This window comes from Mya arenaria, chromosome 7 (genome assembly GCF_026914265.1).
Source record: "Mya arenaria isolate MELC-2E11 chromosome 7, ASM2691426v1".
NCBI lineage: Eukaryota > Metazoa > Mollusca > Bivalvia > Myida > Myidae > Mya > Mya arenaria.
The window spans coordinates 20,451,188-20,472,820 of NC_069128.1; the positions used below are offsets into that span (position 1 = coordinate 20,451,188).

General features: G+C 35.6%; 1 protein-coding gene across 1 annotated transcript; it reads right to left on the reverse strand.

Moving 5' to 3' along the window:
- Positions 1–569: 569 nt before the first annotated feature.
- Positions 570–21,367, reverse strand: LOC128240684 (dnaJ homolog subfamily C member 22-like). The gene is made up of 4 exons (XM_052957400.1): positions 21,002–21,367; positions 11,345–11,461; positions 10,518–10,987; positions 570–10,084 (listed from the first exon to the last, which is right to left on the reverse strand). The coding sequence occupies exons 1-4, from the start codon at positions 21,273–21,275 to the stop codon at positions 9,839–9,841; spliced, it is 1,107 nt and encodes a 368-aa protein (XP_052813360.1). The 5' UTR covers positions 21,276–21,367; the 3' UTR covers positions 570–9,838.
- Between the last annotated feature and the right edge of the window lie 266 nt (positions 21,368–21,633).

A 21,633-nucleotide genomic window follows, 5' to 3' on the forward strand; every position in this document is an offset into this window, starting at 1 on the left:
GTCATCTACTGGTCAGGCCCAACCTCCATGTAAAGTTTGATGACCATAGGTCTAGGCACTGTTGAGTTATCACTAAGAAAAGCTTTAAAATATTTTTACCAATAAAGGTCACTGTGACCTTGACCTTTGACCCAATGACCCTCAAAATCAAAAGGGGTCATTTACTGGTCAACCCAACCTCCAAGTCAATTTTGATGACCATGGGTGCAGGCATTGTCGATTTATCACTCAGACAACCTTTTATCATTCAAGGTCACTGTGACCTTGACCTTTGGCCCGATGACCCCCAAACTCAATAGGGGTCATCTGCTGGTCAGGCCCAACCTTCATGTCAAGTTTGATGACTATAGGTGCAGGCATTGTTGAGTTATCACTCGGACAAGCTTTGGTCTACCGATGGACTGACCGACCAACCTACCGACCGACCAATACCGACATGTGCAAAGAAGGGGGGCATAAATATTAAGTTATAAGAAATAAGCAACGTAATCAGACGAGTAAACTTTTCAATAATAAAGATAATACATAGATGTTCATATAGATGAAAATAATAACAACTATAATTGATACTTTTGTTTACGATTTTATAGAAACACCGATTACCTTATCAATATAAATAACATACATTCATAAACATCAACAACAAACATTTCTTATATAAACAGCAGTCATTAATGTAAAATAAGTGAATCTAGTAAAAATAGTTTCAATGAGATAAACTCGGCGATATATCATGGCAATTCACTCAAAATGTAAAACATATAAAGTAGTGTACATATAACTTATGACCAAAACATAAACATTTAAAACCAAAAATTAAAGAGCAAATATTGCTTATAGCTATTTTATCTGAGCAGGTATATAAATGCATAGAATGTTGGGATATCTCAGAGAAGTCACAGTTTTTCTTTACCCCCAGATAGTTGACCGTACGGAACAATGCAGCATTAACTACTGGTTATCCCCTTTTCTCCACAAAATGAGGTATGAGTGATCACAATATCACCCAAAGTAAATGCAAGTTGGACTTTCAAAATGACATATTTGGTCAAAGAGACAAATGAACAACTACTAAGTTGATTTGAGAACTACATGTGAATGCGTTTACCTTTTTTCTCATATTGTATGGTATTCCACCATTGTAAAACAAAACTTGAACTGTGAACTTAATAATTAATCTGCCTAATATATCTTTTCTTCCGAATTTGGAGCTATTAAGACAATATTTACTGAGAATATCAACATTTTTCTTTTATATCTTATGAAAACATGTTTGTGACGTTCAGTTTCATGAAAGTTTGTGAGGCCCTGAATCTGTTTTTAGACTACTGTAGCTTGAAAGTCATGGACAATAAGCTGTGACAATTGATATATAGAAATAGATCTGGATAAATCAACTGTGAGGGGCTAAACCAGTTGTATCAGTGATGGGTAAAATACAGCCAGGTCCATGGGACTGTCCCTAGTTCCCTTTTAAAACACAGTTAGTAATGTCTGTAAGTTGAGAGTAAGGGCGTACACTAGCATTCTATCAGACCAAGTATTCCTCATACCATTAGCAAACTTTAAACTGTGGTAATACTACCATGCTGTATTCCATCCAACCAGGCATATTAAATATAACTTTGAATCAAGTGTAAGCAATTCATATTTATAATACTGAAAAACAACATAAAGCTAATACATGAGCACATAGTATTCTTAAAAGAACTTCATGAAAGAAAGCAAAAGAACTCCTTAGAAAAACACATACACTCTTACAAATCAAATCTCAGAAGAGTCTATCTTTGGTAGTTGGCCTTTTTACGGTCATATCAAGTTATAACTAATAACTATTCATGTTTTGATAACACTTTTTGATTTTAGAACAGCAATTTTCTATCTAAATAAACTTTAAACAAACCTTGCAGAAATTATGTAAAAACAAGAGCTGTCACGATATGTGACGAATGCCCCCGAATGTGACATTGACCTACGAACAAGGTCAGTACATGAAAAGTTGATCTTGCCTTTATGTGTCTAATACATATGGCAAGTTATGTTAAATTTCCTCTGAACATAAAAAAATACCACCCATACTTGACAACCTACACTGTTATGTCCTTATATTCAGAATTCCCTTGTGAATAAACACTTAGTATATCTTTCACCTTAGGGGTAGGGACATGGGTCTTGCACAGGACACGTCGTCTTCATATGTGGAACACATGTAGCAAGTTATTTTAAAATCTGTCCTTACAAGGGAAAGTTACAGCCCAGACACGACAACCTATACCCTATGTCCTTGTATGCAGCACTCCATTGTGAATAAACACTAAGTGTGACCTTGACCTTTGAGGTAGGGACAGGGGTCTTGCACGCGACACGTCGTCTTGGTATGTGGAACACATGTGGCAAGTTATTTTAAAATCTGTCCATACAAGGGAAAGTTACAGCCCGGACACGACAACCTATACTCTATGTCCTTATATGCAGCACTCCATTGTGAATAAACACTATGTGTGACCTTGACCTTTGAGGTAGGGACACGGGTCTTGCACGCGACACGTCGTCTTGTTATGTGGAACACATTTGGCAAGTTATTTTAAAATCTGTCCATACAAGGGAAAGTTACAGCCCGGACACGACAACCTTTACTCTATGTCCTTATATGCAGCACTCCATTATGAATAAACACTAAGTGTGACCTTGACCTTTGAGGTAGGGACACGGGTCTTACACGCGACACGTCGTCTTGGTATGTGGAACACATGTGGCAAGTTATTTTAAAATCTGACCATTCAAGAGAAAGCTACAGCCCGGACACGACAACCTATGCTCTATGTCCTTATATGCAGCATTCCATTGCGAATAAACACTATGTGTGACCTTGACCTTTAAGGTAGGGACACGGTTCTTGCACGCGACACGTCGTCTTGGTATGTGGAACACATGTGGCAAATTATTTTAAAATCTGTCCATACAAGGGAAAGTTACAGCCCGGACACGACAACCTATACTATATGCTTATATGCAGCACTCTATGGTGAATAAACACTAAGTGTGACCTTGACCTTTGAGGTAGGGACACGGTTCTTGCACGCGACACGTCGTCTTGGTATGTGGAACACATGTGGCAAATTATTTTAAAATCTGTCCATACAAGGGAAAGTTACAGCCCGGACACGACAACCTATACTCTATGCTTATATGCAGCACTCTATGGTGAATAAACACTAAGTGTGACCTTGACCTTCGATGTAGGGACACAGGTCTTGCACGAGACACGTCGTCTTGGTATGTGGTACACATGTGGCAAGTTATTTTAAAATCTGTCCATACAAGGGAAAGTTACAGCCCAGACACGACAATCTATACTCTATGTCCTTATATGCAGCACTCTATGGAGAATAAACACTAAGTGTGACCTTGACCTTTGAGGTAGGGACACGGGTCTTGCACGCGACACGTCCTCTTGGTATGTGGTACACATGTGGCAAGTTATTTTAAAATCTGTCCATACAAGAGAAAGTTACAGCCCAGACACGACAACCTATACTCTTATGTCCTTATATGCAGCACTCCATTGTGAATAAACACTAAGTGTGACCTTGACCTTTGAGGTAGGGACACGAGTCTTGCACGCCACACGTCGTCTTGGTATGTGGAACACATGTGGCAAGTTATTTTAAAATCTGTCCATACAAGGGAAAGTTACAGAGCCGGACGGACGGACGGACGGACGGACGGTGCGATTTTAATATGCCCACCTTCGGGGGCATAAAAAACATGTATATGTTGTACACAACTGCTATACTTGTCTAAATAGTTACAGGAATAATGTTTTCTGCCAGGCCTAAACAACATGATTTATTTTCCTGAAGAATACATGATTGTGTGATGATTGACAGAGAATTGGCAAAAAAAGACAATACATTTATCTTTGCATTGATATCTTTTGTTATGTTCTAACTTGCACTTTGCATGTGCAAATAGGTTTATTTTATGAGCTGGTTTTATAATGACATAATTATATGAAGTTATAATAATCACTGATTTTCACAGTTATGTAATTCATAAATCAAAACAAGAAACCATGGAAGACACAAACATTAAAGGTTTTAAAAATCATAAACACAATTCTAACAACTACATACAGTAACTAAAGAAATAATATGGCAAAACAAAAACACATCAATACTAATAGCTATTGCAGTTTCAAAGCACAACTCAAACTTATTTTCAATATTTCCAAAAAGGGATTCAAGTTGGTCAGCAGTGTTCCTAAAACAATATGTCTGCCTCTGAGACCAGGAGCTGTTTCATTAAGCACCCTACCAGCGATTTTGTACCTAGGAGTGATTTCATACCTACGAGCGATTCTGTACCTAATGTACTGGTGAACATCAACCCTAGGTTATACATTGCTCCAAAGATAACTTATAAATGGCACCCAGTTCCCAGTCCTAGACTGTTCCATATGCAATTACTCGAATGCCACATCCCTTGCAAACCTCCCCATACAGAAATGTCGAACAATTGCTTTTTGATTTCTTGGTAGAAATAATAAAAAGTTAAATATAATTAAAGATACATTTTTCAATCATAAGAATTTTCATTTAATAAGCACTTAATGAAACTGAATTATCTTATTTTGTAAAACTCGTGTAAGAATGGCATAATATTGAGAGCCATATTCATAAAGTATATCTTTTGTATTATTCAAGAAGTTACCGGTACTTTAAAGAGATTCACTCATAATGATAAATATTGATGAAAAAAGTTATTTTGGTAAAGATAATTTTACGCCTGATGACAAATATGTAGTTATTTATTTTTGACCCAATATATAAACTAACATAGTTCTTCAAATTTATTTAAGGACCCAGACAGTTTTCTGGAAAAAATAAAACTTACATGACGCAATGGAGGCTACTCTTCACCTTTTGCAAGCAAAATTTGTGCAAGATAGGAAAAGTTGTTCCCATTTGACATCATGAAACTGATGTTTATATTTCAAGATAATTTGCACTCTGTAATGAGGAACAAATAATTGAACACTACCAACTTACAAATTTCACATATTTCCTTTTTGCCCAACTCAAGTTTGATTCCCTAAAAATATGTGATAACATGGCCTCAATTTCTCGAAACATCTTAAGGGAATCACTATACTTATAAGTATCTTATTTCGTATAGACAAATAACATACTGTACTTAAACTTGATTATAACTTAAGATGATCTTAAATATCATTTCCTTTAAAACTGAAGATTGTTTGAGAAATTGGGGCACAGACATACAAAATTAAAATATTTGTACATTGACCTTCAAATATAGTTCAAAAACATTTTACATCTGAGTACAGTGGTCAATTCATGGCAAATATTTTATTAATATGTATCGAAAACAATCTAAGTGAAAATTATGCCAGCACCCAGGTAACAACCTACGTTTCTTCCATGCCTGTAAGCAAAATAACTATATATACATGTTCTTAAACCTCAGGTGCACTTACCGACAATATCTTACATCAAGTTGACTATACAGTCACATGCATAGTTCGTTTAATAATTGTATCACAAAACAGCAGCTATTGAGATTATTGATTTTGTAAATACTTAAAAACAAGTTCCAAAATGAATGAGGATATAAAAATAGAGCAAATGGTGACAAATATTCACAAATGTAACAGAAAAATTGGCGGGCAGGATAAAGGTGCTTGTGCACTGCACTTCATCTCATTGCCATCTATCAATATTCAAGTTTCATTTAACTTCCTTTTGTGCCTTCAATGATACAAGCACTGATTATGAAAAAAGGCATAAGGGAGATAAATGAATAAATATGCATGATAGGGTTATGGTTCTTGTGCACTACACTTCCTCTCATTTCCATCTATCTATATACCAAGTTTTATTTCAATCCCATTAATAGTATCCATCTTTCTCTCCGGACAAGGATGTAACATTTGGATGGATGGACAAAAGACGGATGGTTGGACAAAGTTGAAACTATATGCTCCTCCCTTAGGAAAGCATACTAAAGTTAAATTGAGAAAGAAAAAAAATTGTAAAGAGAATTATTTTTTTTCTAGACACTTACATCACCACATTGTTAACTTGTTGCAATCTTTAAAAATGTGATGAGTAAATTTTATAGATGATATTATGATGAGATCCTTTTGTGTCATCCTATATCACGTCAAGTTTGGTGTTTACGCACATATGACAGTGTAATGGACAAGACAGATACATTTGATACAACGATAAACAGAATCCGGATTAAGTTTGCAAATCCGGAATTTTTCCTTATTTTCTTTGTTTTTCACCCAATGTTTTTTATTTTTGTATTTTTAAAATGTGTTAGGTAATACTAATAAGAGATATTTTTTGTTTCCTGAAATTTAATTTAGAAATATGTTTTTTCTGCATTTAAAGTAATTTTTTCCAATGGGATTCCCATTGGAAAAAGGCCTTCCCATTGGAAAATGTTTTTTTCCAATTGGAAATCAGCCCAACATTTTTTGTTGGAAAATTCTCCCACATTTTCAAAAAAGGAATTAGTGATAAATAACAATCATTATCATTAATGGTTAAAATGTTATCTTGAAAAAGTGCGTTTATAGTACTTTTTATCATTTTTTGTAAAAAAAAATCCCGTCGACCAATTTTTCCAATTGGATATTTCCCACAATTCAATATGGGAAAAGTCAGGAAATTGGAAAACTCCAATTGGAACATTGTCCCATTGGAATCTTCCAATTGGTAACATTGGCAATGGGCTTAATCCAATTGGAGGTTCTGGCAATACATTTTAATGGGAAAATATTTCAACTTTCCTAAATCTCTTAAAAGAATACCTATTTATTTATTTAGGAATATATTTGAAGTTTTGTTTTATTGTTTACCTGTGTCCTGACATTGTATCCATCCAATTCCAAGCTAATACTTTTGTGCCGATATCTTAGCGATAAGATTTAAGCATCTTTTAATGAATTTGAATGCAATAAATCATATCAAAAATTACCTGAAGTATTCTTACTCAACCAGTGACACAAATTCCAATTTTTAAATATCTTTACACTAGTTTCATCTCATCAGACGCCATTTTTAATCGATTACGTTGTGGTTACAAACGACTAAGAACTTATTCATTTTGGGACCAAAGCTATACTCAGTTTTACGCTTAAAAATGTTATTTCGGTTGCCAGTACCTTTACGCAAAAAATGTACCATTTTCTTGATTTTTAATGAAGATGTAATTAATTGATGGAAATCCATATGATATGTTTTACCTAAGATAATAGTTTATTTCATACACACTGTTCTGCAGGGGAGCAGGACCTTTCAACCCCAAGAGGCTTTTCAACCCTTCTAAAAAAGAACACTTTTCAGTTTTCAACCCTTAGACTTTTAAACCCCTATTTCAAAGACTTTTCAATCCCTACCTGTTTGGACCTTTTAACTCCTATATCAAAGACTTTCAACCCCTAGTTGAATTATTTTAATAACCATATTAAAGACTTTTTAACTCCTAAACCAAAGACTTTCCAACCCCTATTATTTGGTTTTGAGCTGGTCTAAGCTAAACACCATTAAAAATATTATATATGATACAGGTTGATACAGTACATTCCTGAAAAAAATAAGTTAATAATTTAATAGGAAATATTGTTAAAACATCAGTGACACTAGGATTACAAAACATCATAAGTGTGATATGGATGGTTACATTATGGCTGCGATGCTGTAACATCATAAGTGTGATATGGATGGTTACATTATGGCTGCGATGCTGTAACATCATAAGTGTGATATGGATGGTTACATTATGGCTGCGATGCTGTAACATCATAAGTGTGATATGGATGGTTACATTATGGCTGCGATGCTGTAACATCATAAGTGTGATATGGATGGTTACATTATGGCTGCGATGCTGTAACATCATAAGTGTGATATGGATGGTTACATTATGGCTGCGATGCTGTATTTTTCTGTATTTTCACAGTTGGACATAGAATAGATGGTAGAAATCCATATTTTTCTGAATCTTCACAAAACAAATTTTGAATAGAGATATCAGATCACAAAATCATTTCTGGGGAAGAGCAGTAACACTGAATGAATATTGAGGTAAAAATATCTGGCAGATCAAGTACATTTACTATTGACTGTTTTTATACATCGCAAGTCCTTTTTTCATGATTATTTGGTTTTGGACATGTATCACATGGTTTTAAGGTGGCAGAGCCATTATTAAATCATTGCAAACAATGATAAAATAATATTAACCAATCTCAACTTAATTATGAATATTTTATTTAATTCGTTAAAGAAAGAAAAGGAATACAAGCACATATAGCTTTACCTAATAACAAACTGAACATACATAGAAAAGGAATTGACTGGTGTTGGAATAACAACATAAAGCTCAAGTTTTTCTCTGCAAAACATACCCTCTGCCTCTTACTATTATCATAAAAAGTATATATGTACATAGCAGTTCTATGTACAAAGCAGACTGCAATAGTTTTTGTTCAGTTTTCACCAAGAACCAAAAATAAAAAAAGTAAAACAAGAGGGCCATGATGGCCCTAAATCGCTCACCTGAGTAAAAGAGTTTAACCTTTGTTATCAATAATTATAGCTTGTTTCTCAAAGAATATTGAACAAGAGCTGTCACAGTATGCGACCAATGCCCCCAAATGTGACATTGACCTATGAACAAGTACATAAAAAGTTGATCTTGCCTTTATGTGTCAAATACATATTGCAAGTTATTTTAAATTGCCTCTGGGCATAGAAAAAATACCAACCATACTTGACAGCCAACACTCTTTATGTCCTCATATTCAGCATTACATTGTGAATAAACACTTAGTGTATCTTTCACCTTAGAGGTAGGGATATGGGTCTTGCACACGACACGTTGTCTTGGTATGTCGAAAACATATGGCAGGTCATTTTAAAATCTGTCCCTATAAGAGAAAGTCACAGTGCAAACACGACAGCCTATATTTTCCTTCAGGATGCCATGGCAACCAGAGTTCTGCATGGAATTAATTTCTTTGAACAATTTTAAAAAAGCACCAACCAAGGATCATTCCTATGAAGTTTCATCAAAGTTGTTCAAGCAGTTTAGGAGAAGAAGATGATTATAACCAATTTATGACATTTTCCTTTAGGTTGCCATGGCAACCAGAGTTCTGCATGGAATTAATTTCTTTGAACAATTTTGAAAAGGCACCAACCAAGGATCATTCCTATGAAGTTTCATCAAAATTGTCCAAGCAGTTTAGGAGAAGAAGATGATTATAACCAATTGTTGACATTTTTCTTTAGGTTGCCATGGCAACCAGAGTTCTGCATGGAATTAATTTCTTTGAACAATTTTGGAAAAGCACCAACCAAGGATCATTCCTATGAAGTTTCATCAAAATTGTCGAGGCGGTCTAGGAGAAGAAGATGATTATAACCTATTGTTGACATTTTCCTTTAGGTTGCCATGGCAACCAGAGTTCTGCATGGAATTAATTTCTTTGAACAATTTTGAAAAAGCACCAACCAAGGATCATTCCTATGAAGTTTCATCAAAATTGTTTAAGCGGTTTAGGAGAAGGTGATTATAACCAATTGTTGACGCCGGACGACAGACGCCGGACATAGACCGATCACAAAAGCACACCTTGAGCACTTTGTGCTCAGGTGAGCTAAAAAAAATATAAAAAAAAATATTATATTTTACTAGGCATTAAATTTGTTTGCTAAAGGTTTCACAAAAATTTCAAAAATTTACCCTTCCAGCTACATTGAAAAACTCTAAAGTTATGTGTAAAAACAGTGCAGATCTAGTATCATAACTCTGAGTGCTTGTCAGATGATTGTTCAGTGGAAGAAGGGGTCTCCATATTTTTTTCTGTCCGTCTTTTCCGCATAGTGTTTAATATATCACAGGCTTGTTGGATTTCTATGAATTTTTCTTGAGCAACTTTTTTCTCCTCCTTGGTCTTGTGTTTATCTGGATGCCATTTGCTCCCAAGTTTTCTGCATCGAGACTTGATTTGCTCCGGAGTTGGACTTTCTCCCTCAAACTCAAGAATCTACAATATCAAATAAAAGTTACTGCTTTTTACCAAATTCAAACAATGTACTGGAATCATAAATCTTCTACACATTGATCTCCCTTGACACTGTAACGCAAGAACATTGATAGTGCAAAGGGTTCAATAATAACACGTTTTTCTTGAGGACTCTACAAGAGCTGGTCTGGGGTTGCTTTTTCAGTCAAATGGGAAAATCAACAATTATTACTGTAAGGTCACAGTTATGGCTCTTGCTTCACATGTGTACATTGTCACAAGCAACATGTGAACTAAGGTTAAACTTTTGCATTACAACACCTATACTGATAACCGCACCAGGGTTATCACAGTACCTCATCTATTTTGTTGGAAAACAGACAAGATAAAAAGAATTTTAACAAGAAGATTTCAGGAGGCAAAATTTCAATAATCCTCACTCTAAAAAACTTACAGAATATGCATGAAGTTCTCCTGAAGGATCCAAGTGTTGTATAACCTGTCTATAGCAGAAGTCCCAACCCTTGGTATTGCAGACATTGTACACTTCCCAGAAAGACTTCTTAAAGTCTTTCCATGCTGGAGAATTGAAGAAATTCTTCAAGGCTTCCTCTATTGGAACTTCGGTACCATCGGACGTGGTAACATGAACATTGAACACAATTGCGCTTGTCCAGAGAAGAACATATATACAGCAACAAAATGTTAATACTGTTGCTCGTTTTATACATGTGCATGCTCCTTTTGGTCGTTTCCTGTCGGGATCCCATTCGGTCTTATATGAGGCAAGAAAGGAAGAAAACAAAGCAGTTGCTGACACAGATGGTTGGTCATTAAGCAGCCAGGGGATTGAGATCATGGCTCCTAAAACGCACCACTTCATGTTGCACTTCCTGTGACCTATGTTAGCCACCAGTTTTACACCTGAAACAAAAGAAAATGTATTGACTACAACCATGACCTTGACCTTTGACCTACTGTTGTGTGGACATGATATATATCTAGTAAAACCTAAAGAAGGATCATAGTCCTTCAAGTGAAGCCATTCTAATGTTATGAGCCGACATGATTTTCATAACATCTACAATGTAGTTAAGTTTGTATCGTCAATATTCAAACAGTTATTATGTTATTTCATTACACTGATGAGTGTGACCCTGACCATTACCTACGTACCTTCAAGCTAAAGGGTCATCTACTGGTCAAGAGCAGCCACACTTATTACCCTATTACTAAAGCAAATGTTTCAGTTTAAGGTACAAAATACAAAATAAATCTCACCAACAGATGTGCCTAACACGGGAAGAACTACTGAAAGGATGATCTTGAAGATCGGGTCAAACTCCTGAAGTACTTTTTCAGCAATCGCCAGCCGGAATAGGTATCCCAACAGCATACCTAAAGGTGTAAACAGTTCAGTTATTAAATTAAGTAATATAATACAGTTCAAACAGTTTGCTAAAATAAATGACACTGAGTACCAGGCCTATTCACTGGCATGGTGCACTGGCATGGTGCTGTAACAACTATTTCACTGGAATGGTGCTGTTACAACTATTTCACCAGAATGGTGCTGTAACAACTATTTCACCGGAATGGTGATGTAACAACTATTTCACCGGAATGGTGCTGTAACAACTATTTCACCGGAATGGTGCTGTAACAACTATTTAACTGGAATGGTGCTGTAACAACTATTTCACTAGAATGGTGCTGTAACAACTATTTCACTGGAATGGTGCTGTAACAACTTGTTAATAGCCAGTTTACTGGAATGAATGCTGTTAGAAATTGTTAACTGGAATAATGTTGCATCATTTTTTTAACAGCCACGTCAGCCAGTCCACTGGAGTAATGCTGTAACAACTATTTCACTGGAATAATGCTGCAACAACTTGTTAATATCCTGTTAATTGGAATAATGCTGTAACAACTTGTTTACTGGAATCAATGTTGTAACAAGTTGTTCACAGCCAGTGTACTGAAATGAATGTTGTAACAACTTGTTAACAGCTAGTTCACTAGAATAATGCTGTAACAACTTGTTAACAGCCAGTTCATTGGAAAATGCTGTTTCAACTATTGAAGGATGCTGTAACAATTTGTTAACAGCCAGTTCACGGGAATGATGTTGTAACAACTTGTTCACAGCATGTTCACTGGATTGAATGCTATGATAACTAGTTCAGAGACAGTTCACTGGAATAAATGCTGTTACAGATTGGTCACTGGAAAAAAAATGCTGCAACATTTTGTTAATAGTCAGTTCATTGGAATTATTCTGTAACAAATATTTCACTGAAATAATGCTGTAACAACTTGTTAGCAGCAAGTTCACTGAAATAAGGCTGTAACAACTTGTTAACAGCCAGTTCACTGGAATAAGGCTGTAACAACTTGTAAGCAGCAAGTTCACTGGAATAATGCTGTAACAACTTGTTAACAGCCAGTTCACTGAAATAATGCTGTGACAACTTGTTAACAGCCAGTTCACTGGAATAATGCTGTAACAACTTGTTAGCAGCAAGTTCACTGAAATAAGACTGTAACAACTTGTTAACGGCCAGTTCACTGGAATAAGGCTGTAACAACTTGTAAGCAGCAAGTTCACTGGAATAATGCTGTAACAACTTGTTAACAGCCAGTTCACTGGAATAATACTGTCACAACTTGTTAACAGCAAGTTCACTGGAATAATGCTGTAACAACTTGTTAACAGCCAGTTCACTGGAATAATACTGTGACAACTTGTTAACAGCAAGTTCACTGGAATAATGCTGTAACAACTTGTTAACAGCCAGTTCACTGGAATAATGCCGTAACAACTTGTTAACAGCAAGTTCACGGTTGTTAACAGCCAGTTCACTGGAATAATGCTGTAACAACTTGTTAGCAGCAAGTTCACTGAAATAAGGCTGTAACAACTTGTTAACAGCCAGTTCACTGGAATAAGGCTGTAACAACTTGTTAGCAGCAAGTTCACTGGAATAATGCTGTAACAACTTGTTAACAGCCAGTTCACTGGAAAAATGCTGTGACAACTTGTTAGCAGCAAGTTCACTGGAATAAGGCTGTAACAACTTGTTAACAGCCAGTTCACTGGAATAATGGGGTGACAACTTGTTAGCAGCAAATTCACTGAAATAAGGCTGTAACAACTTGTTAACAGCTAGTTCACTGGAAAAATGCTGAAACAACTATTTCACTGGAACAATGCTGTAACAACTTGTTTACAGCCAGCTCACTTGAATGAATGCTGTAACAAGTTGTTAACAGCCAGTTCACTGGAATAATGCTGTCACAACTCTTTCAGTGGAATAATAAAGTAACAACTTGTTTATAGCAAGTTTACTAGAATGAAAACTGTAACAACTATTTATTAGGGATGGAAGCGAATATCAGAGTATCCGGATATCTGGATATCATTCAAGTATTCAGATACCAAAATGGGTATTCGAATATTCGTTAACAATTAAAATTTCAATAGCTTAGCAGAGACATAGCAATTGTAATAAAACTTTTCAGATGAAATATTTCAGGTGATCAACAGTGTCGTTCGCGAAGCGGGTATGTGTCACAAATTGTCTGCTAATTGGGTGTTTGCACAAGGCGTGATATTGTGTCCTTGTGCAGCACCCTGTGAAGTTCTATGACCTTGTTTACAATGGCAAGTGTTGTTTTATAATCTCAGATGTGCTCAATTGACACTAATTGGCACTAGTTGGTATTAAACGGATTGATCAATAATCCGTAGGAATTGTACGTCCAATCACAAGATAAGGGTCGTGCAATCAAAACTATTAATGACCAATCGTATTTTTGATGAATATGCATGAAGAAATTATTGCTATCTGAACAATAAATACAATTATATCCTTCATTACAAAACACCGAAGAAATTGTAGGTATTGCATTAAATCAAACAATGTAATGAAATAAAATTACAATCGACTATCAAATAATCAAAGCGGCATTTAGCGTGAAACCTGCTAATAAATAACAAACTTGTAAGCACGTGGCAGTAACCAAGCAACCACCTCGGCCAAAGTGACTATCAAATTCGCGAGGTGTTTATGTGGTATTCATAATGAGTTTTATGACGTAAAATGAGTTGTTTAGCTTTGATTATAACATTATAAATTATTAAGACTGAGAAAGAATGAATGAAAAAGTGGAATTGCCATATGACGAATTATAAATTAAGTGGACAATTATGTCAAATAACAGAAGGAGGGTGACATATAATAGGAAATTTATTTATTATGAAAACAATTTGATACGAGTATCCGGATAGTATTCGAATACTTGATACGAATATCCGGATACCGATTTGGTATCCGGTTTCCATCCCTACTATTTATATCACTGGAATAATGCTGTAACAACTATTTCACCGGAATGGTGCTGTAACAACTATTTAACTGGAATGGTGCTGTAACAACTATTTCACTAGAATGGTGCTGTAACAACTATTTCACTGGAATGGTGCTGTAACAACTTGTTAATAGCCAGTTTACTGGAATGAATGCTGTTAGAAATTGTTAACTGGAATAATGTTGCATCATTTTTTTAACAGCCACGTCAGCCAGTCCACTGGAGTAATGCTGTAACAACTATTTCACTGGAATAATGCTGCAACAACTTGTTAATATCCTGTTAATTGGAATAATGCTGTAACAACTTGTTTACTGGAATCAATGTTGTAACAAGTTGTTCACAGCCAGTGTACTGAAATGAATGTTGTAACAACTTGTTAACAGCTAGTTCACTAGAATAATGCTGTAACAACTTGTTAACAGCCAGTTCATTGGAAAATGCTGTTTCAACTATTGAAGGATGCTGTAACAATTTGTTAACAGCCAGTTCACGGGAATGATGTTGTAACAACTTGTTCACAGCATGTTCACTGGATTGAATGCTATGATAACTAGTTCAGAGACAGTTCACTGGAATAAATGCTGTTACAGATTGGTCACTGGAAAAAAAATGCTGCAACATTTTGTTAATAGTCAGTTCATTGGAATTATTCTGTAACAAATATTTCACTGAAATAATGCTGTAACAACTTGTTAGCAGCAAGTTCACTGAAATAAGGCTGTAACAACTTGTTAACAGCCAGTTCACTGGAATAAGGCTGTAACAACTTGTTAGCAGCAAGTTCACTGGAATAATGCTGTAACAACTTGTTAACAGCCAGTTCACTGAAATAATGCTGTGACAACTTGTTAACAGCCAGTTCACTGGAATAATGCTGTAACAACTTGTTAGCAGCAAGTTCACTGAAATAAGACTGTAACAACTTGTTAACGGCCAGTTCACTGGAATAAGGCTGTAACAACTTGTAAGCAGCAAGTTCACTGGAATAATGCTGTAACAACTTGTTAACAGCCAGTTCACTGGAATAATACTGTCACAACTTGTTAACAGCAAGTTCACTGGAATAATGCTGTAACAACTTGTTAACAGCCAGTTCACTGGAATAATACTGTGACAACTTGTTAACAGCAAGTTCACTGGAATAATGCTGTAACAACTTGTTAACAGCCAGTTCACTGGAATAATGCCGTAACAACTTGTTAACAGCAAGTTCACGGTTGTTAACAGCCAGTTCACTGGAATAATGCTGTAACAACTTGTTAGCAGCAAGTTCACTTAAATAAGGCTGTAACAACTTGTTAACTGCCAGTTCACTGGAATAAGGCTGTAACAACTTGTTAGCAGCAAGTTCACTGGAATAATGCTGTAACAACTTGTTAACAGCCAGTTCACTGGAAAAATGCTGTGACAACTTGTTAGCAGCAAGTTCACTGGAATAAGGCTGTAACAACTTGTTAACAGCCAGTTCACTGGAATAATGGGGTGACAACTTGTTAGCAGCAAATTCACTGAAATAAGGCTGTAACAACTTGTTAACAGCTAGTTCACTGGAAAAATGCTGAAACAACTATTTCACTGGAACAATGCTGTAACAACTTGTTTACAGCCAGCTCACTTGAATGAATGCTGTAACAAGTTGTTAACAGCCAGTTCACTGGAATAATGCTGTCACAACTCTTTCAGTGGAATAATAAAGTAACAACTTGTTTATAGCAAGTTTACTAGAATGAAAACTGTAACAACTATTTATTAGGGATGGAAGCGAATATCAGAGTATCCGGATATCTGGATATCATTCAAGTATTCAGATACCAAAATGGGTATTCGAATATTCGTTAACAATTAAAATTTCAATAGCTTAGCAGAGACATAGCAATTGTAATAAAACTTTTCAGATGAAATATTTCAGGTGATCAACAGTGTCGTTCGCGAAGCGGGTATGTGTCACAAATTGTCTGCTAATTGGGTGTTTGCACAAGGCGTGATATTGTGTCCTTGTGCAGCACCCTGTGAAGTTCTATGACCTTGTTTACAATGGCAAGTGTTGTTTTATAATCTCAGATGTGCTCAATTGACACTAATTGGCACTAGTTGGTATTAAACGGATTGATCAATAATCCGTAGGAATTGTACGTCCAATCACAAGATAAGGGTCGTGCAATCAAAACTATTAATGACCAATCGTATTTTTGATGAATATGCATGAAGAAATTATTGCTATCTGAACAATAAATACAATTATATCCTTCATTACAAAACACCGAAGAAATTGTAGGTATTGCATTAAATCAAACAATGTAATGAAATAAAATTACAATCGACTATCAAATAATCAAAGCGGCATTTAACGTGAAACCTGCTAATAAATAACAAACTTGTAAGCACGTGGCAGTAACCAAGCAACCACCTCGGCCAAAGTGACTATCAAATTCGCGAGGTGTTTATGTGGTATTCATAATGAGTTTTATGACGTAAAATGAGTTGTTTAGCTTTGATTATAACATTATAAATTATTAAGACTGAGAAAGAATGAATGAAAAAGTGGAATTGCCATATGACGAATTATAAATTAAGTGGACAATTATGTCAAATAACAGAAGGAGGGTGACATATAATAGGAAATTTATTTATTATGAAAACAATTTGATACGAGTATCCGGATAGTATTCGAATACTTGATACGAATATCCGGATACCGATTTGGTATCCGGTTTCCATCCCTACTATTTATATCACTGGAATAATGCTGTACCAACTTGTTAATAGGCTAGCCAGTTCACTAGAATGAAAACTGTAACAACTATTTATATCACTGGAATAATGCTGTACCAACTTGTTAACAGCCAGTTCACAAGAAGGAATGCTGTAACAACTATTTATATCACTGGAATAATGCTGTACCAACTTGTTAATAGCCAGTTCACTAGAATGAAAACTGTAACAACTATTTATATCACTTGAATAATGCTGTACCAACTTGTTAATAGCCAGCTCACAAGAAGGAATGCTGTAACAACTATTTATATCACTGGAATAATGCTGTACCAACTTGTTAATAGCCAGCTCACAAGAAGGAATGCTGTAACAACTATTTATATCACTGAAATAATGCTGTACCAACTTGTTAATAGCCAGTTCACTAGAATGAAAACTGTAACAACTATTTATATCACTGGAATAATGCTGTACCAACTTGTTAACAGCCAGTTCACAAGAAGGAATGCTGTAACAACTATTTATATCACTGGAATAATGCTGTACCAACTTGTTAACAGCCAGTTCACAAGAAGGAATGCTGTAACAACTATTTATATCACTGGAATAATGCTGTACCAACTTGTTAATAGCCAGTTCACTAGAAGGAATGCTGTAACAACTATTTATATCACTGGAATAATGCTGTACCAACTTGTTAACAGCCAGTTCACAAGAAGGAATGCTGTAACAACTATTTATATCACTGGAATAATGCTGTACCAACTTGTTAACAGCCAGTTCACAAGAAGGAATGCTGTAACAACTATTTATATCACTGGAATAATGCTGTACCAACTTGTTAATAGCCAGTTCACTAGAATGAAAACTGTAACAACTATTTATATCACTTGAATAATGCTGTACCAACTTGTTAATAGCCAGTTCACAAGAAGGAATGCTGTAACAACTATTTATATCACTGGAATAATGCTGTACCAACTTGTTAATAGCCAGTTCACTAGAATGAAAACTGTAACAACTATTTATATCACTTGAATAATGCTGTACCAACTTGTTAATAGCCAGTTCACAAGAAGGAATGCTGTAACAACTATTTATATCACTGGAATAATGCTGTACCAACTTGTTAACAGCCAATTCACAAGAAGGAATGCTGTAACAACTATTTATATCACTGGAATAATGCTGTACCAACTTGTTAACAGCCAGTTCACAAGAAGGAATGCTGTAACAACTATTTATATCACTGGAATAATGCTGTACCAACTTGTTAATAGCCAGTTCACAAGAAGGAATGCTGTAACAACTATTTATATCACTGGAATAATGCTGTACCAACTTGTTAATAGCCAGTTCACTAGAATGAAAACTGTAACAACTATTTATATCACTGGAATAATGCTGTACCAACTTGTTAATAGCCAGTTCACAAGAAGGAATGCTGTAACAACTATTTATATCACTGGAATAATGCTGTACCAACTTGTTAACAGCCAGTTCACAAGAAGGAATGCTGTAACAACTATTTATATCACTGGAATAATGCTGTACCAACTTGTTAATAGCCAGTTCACAAGAAGGAATGCTGTAACAACTATTTATATCACTGGAATAATGCTGTACCAACTTGTTAACAGCCAGTTCACAAGAAGGAATGCTGTAACAACTATTTATATCACTGGAATAATGCTGTACCAACTTGTTAATAGCCAGTTCACTAGAATGAAAACTGTAACAACTATTTATATCACTGGAATAATGCTGTACCAACTTGTTAATAGCCAGTTCACTAGAATGAAAACTGTAACAACTATTTTTATCACTGGAATAATGCTGTACCAACTTGTTAATAGCCAGTTCACTAAAATGAAAACTGTAACAACTATTTATATCACTGGAATAATGCTGTACCAACTTGTTAACAGCCAGTTCACAAGAAGGAATGCTGTAACAACTATTTCACTGAAATGATGCTGTAACAACTTGATAACAGCCAGTTTACTGGAATAATGCTGTAAAGACTTATTCACTGGAATGAATGCTGTAACAACTTGTTAATAGCCAGTTCAGAGGAATAATGCTGTAGTAATTATTTCACTGGAATGAATGCTGTAACAACTTGTTAATAGCCAGTTCAGCGGATTAAACCTGTAGCAACTTTTTTACTGGAATGTTGTATTAACTTGTTCAGAGCTGGGATAGAATGATGATGATGATGATGATGATGATGATGATGATGATGATGATGATGATGATGATGATGATGATGATGATGATGATGATGATAATAACAGGAGTGCCTGGTAGACTCCTTCACAGATTTGCCTAGCTCTTTATCTATGATATTAATAACTTAACAGACAAATAAACAACTAAATACTGATCTTATTATAAGTAACACATTTAAATTACATGTTTAATCATTGTGACTGAGCAGTTATCCAAATTTTCATTTTATTGACTCATTGAGCAAAGATTTAATGACAGAAAATTGTTTTCCAGTATCAGCAAAGGTTTTGAAATGTGTTGATTTCAATGTACAACATGTTTAAGCACATACAGCCAATTACTTTCACAAGCTTGGGCAGGTAATGACAGATAAGTCAAAGCCATTTGAATCTGGCATTCAACAGCCAAGTGTCTGCGAACAATGGTATACATGTACCAGTATAAATGATTCATTTCTGACATGCATGTTTGCTTTAAGCATAATTTCTGAAACAGCTGCAGAATCCACAAAATTGACCAATTAATTATAGTCATGTTGATGTTAGCATGCTCAATTTTCATCAAGGTGTGCTCAGTTACATTCCCAGCATTTTTCTGATGGTAATACACTGTGGGCACTACCCAGCTACAGACAACCACATTTCACTAAAACATTGTACCAACCTCAGTGTTATTTCTTGCCTTTTTGTGAATTGAAAAAATAGCAAAACATTTTTTTTTTAAACTGGATATTGAAATTTATAGAATTTAGTTTTAATATCAAACAAGAGCAGACACAGACTGCCATATCCCAGACAGAATTAAGAAATGAATTGATTTTGACTTACAACAAAGGATTACAATAAAGCAATTGACAATAACTAAACAAATCTTGCACCCAGAGTTATGGTTCTTACTTGACAGCCCCCCCTCCCCCCCCAAAAAAAACTGTCACAGGGAATAAAACATAAGTTTAAAACCTACTCACATGCATAAGATATTCCAAAATCGCTACCAGGTAAGTATAACATTAATTTGTTTTCAACCTCAACTGACCTGGTTGATATTTAAGTTTTTTTCTGTTTATTATAATGTTCCAAGCATTTTTGGTGTTGAATTTGGGTTGGGGGGTGGGACGGGAGCAACAGGGTCTTGTTTACGTAGCTGGTAGCTGTTGCCTGTCATGAATAATAATAAACCAATGCAGACTATCAAAATATTAAGATTAACATTATTATTGAAAACAACCGCCCCCAGGTCCAGGGAATAGCAGGGACTTTGACTTTCCGTCCAGCCAAGCCCGGGTAAAATCCCCGCCCTGTGGTGGAAAACTGTGGGTTAAATACTCGCACCCCAGGGAACATACATGCAGGTAAGGCCCATCCCCCGCTATTTTTGGCGCGAAGACAAAACCACCACATTCACACGGCACTGCGTGGCCACCTGGAAGGTAAAAACACGGTCCATTTCCCCGGCTATCCCCGGTAAACCCCTGACCTGGGGTAGGGGTGGCTACAATTGACTGGCATAATATGTGTGTACAATTTGTATGTGGAGGAAATTAGTAATGAAACATTTGTACATAAAGAATGAAACATTTGTACATGTATGTATTTAACAGTAATTTAAATTTACCAATGAAAATTTGTCCGGCGAACCGCACAATACTCCAAGGTGGTTTCTCATGACGTCTTCTTCTGTCAGCAAACTCCGCCACAAACCTGGGGTCCCTGTTTGCCTCATATATGTATTCTGGCAGTCTCCACAAGTCTCGAAACCAGCCTAAAAATAGACCACCAAGCGATATCCACCATACGAAAGCTTGTCTATCACGTCCTAAATAAAAATGATGAAGTCCAAACGGACCACCAAACAACCAAAATATGTAAGCTACTACTATATTCGCCATTTGAAATCACTGTCAGGTTTGAATACTATCGGAAACAGCAATTATTAATTATCTATAATTGCTTCCTTTCCAACATACGGCTTCCCCGGAAGTTTACACATCACAACTGCGCACGCGCATTGGTAGAAATAGAATTCCTAATCTATTTTAAGTAACGACAACGTGTAACGCCGTTAAATCGTATCCTATTTTCGATATAAAACTATTCTGTTTAAACAAAATAAATACTTATTCTATATGATAAAAATCAGCTGGGATTCTTCAAAACATTGAATTTCAAATAAACTATATTTTATAATTTTCGAAACGGTGTATGTCTGTATTGGGTTTTCCCAGTTCCCCATAATGCAACTGTTTG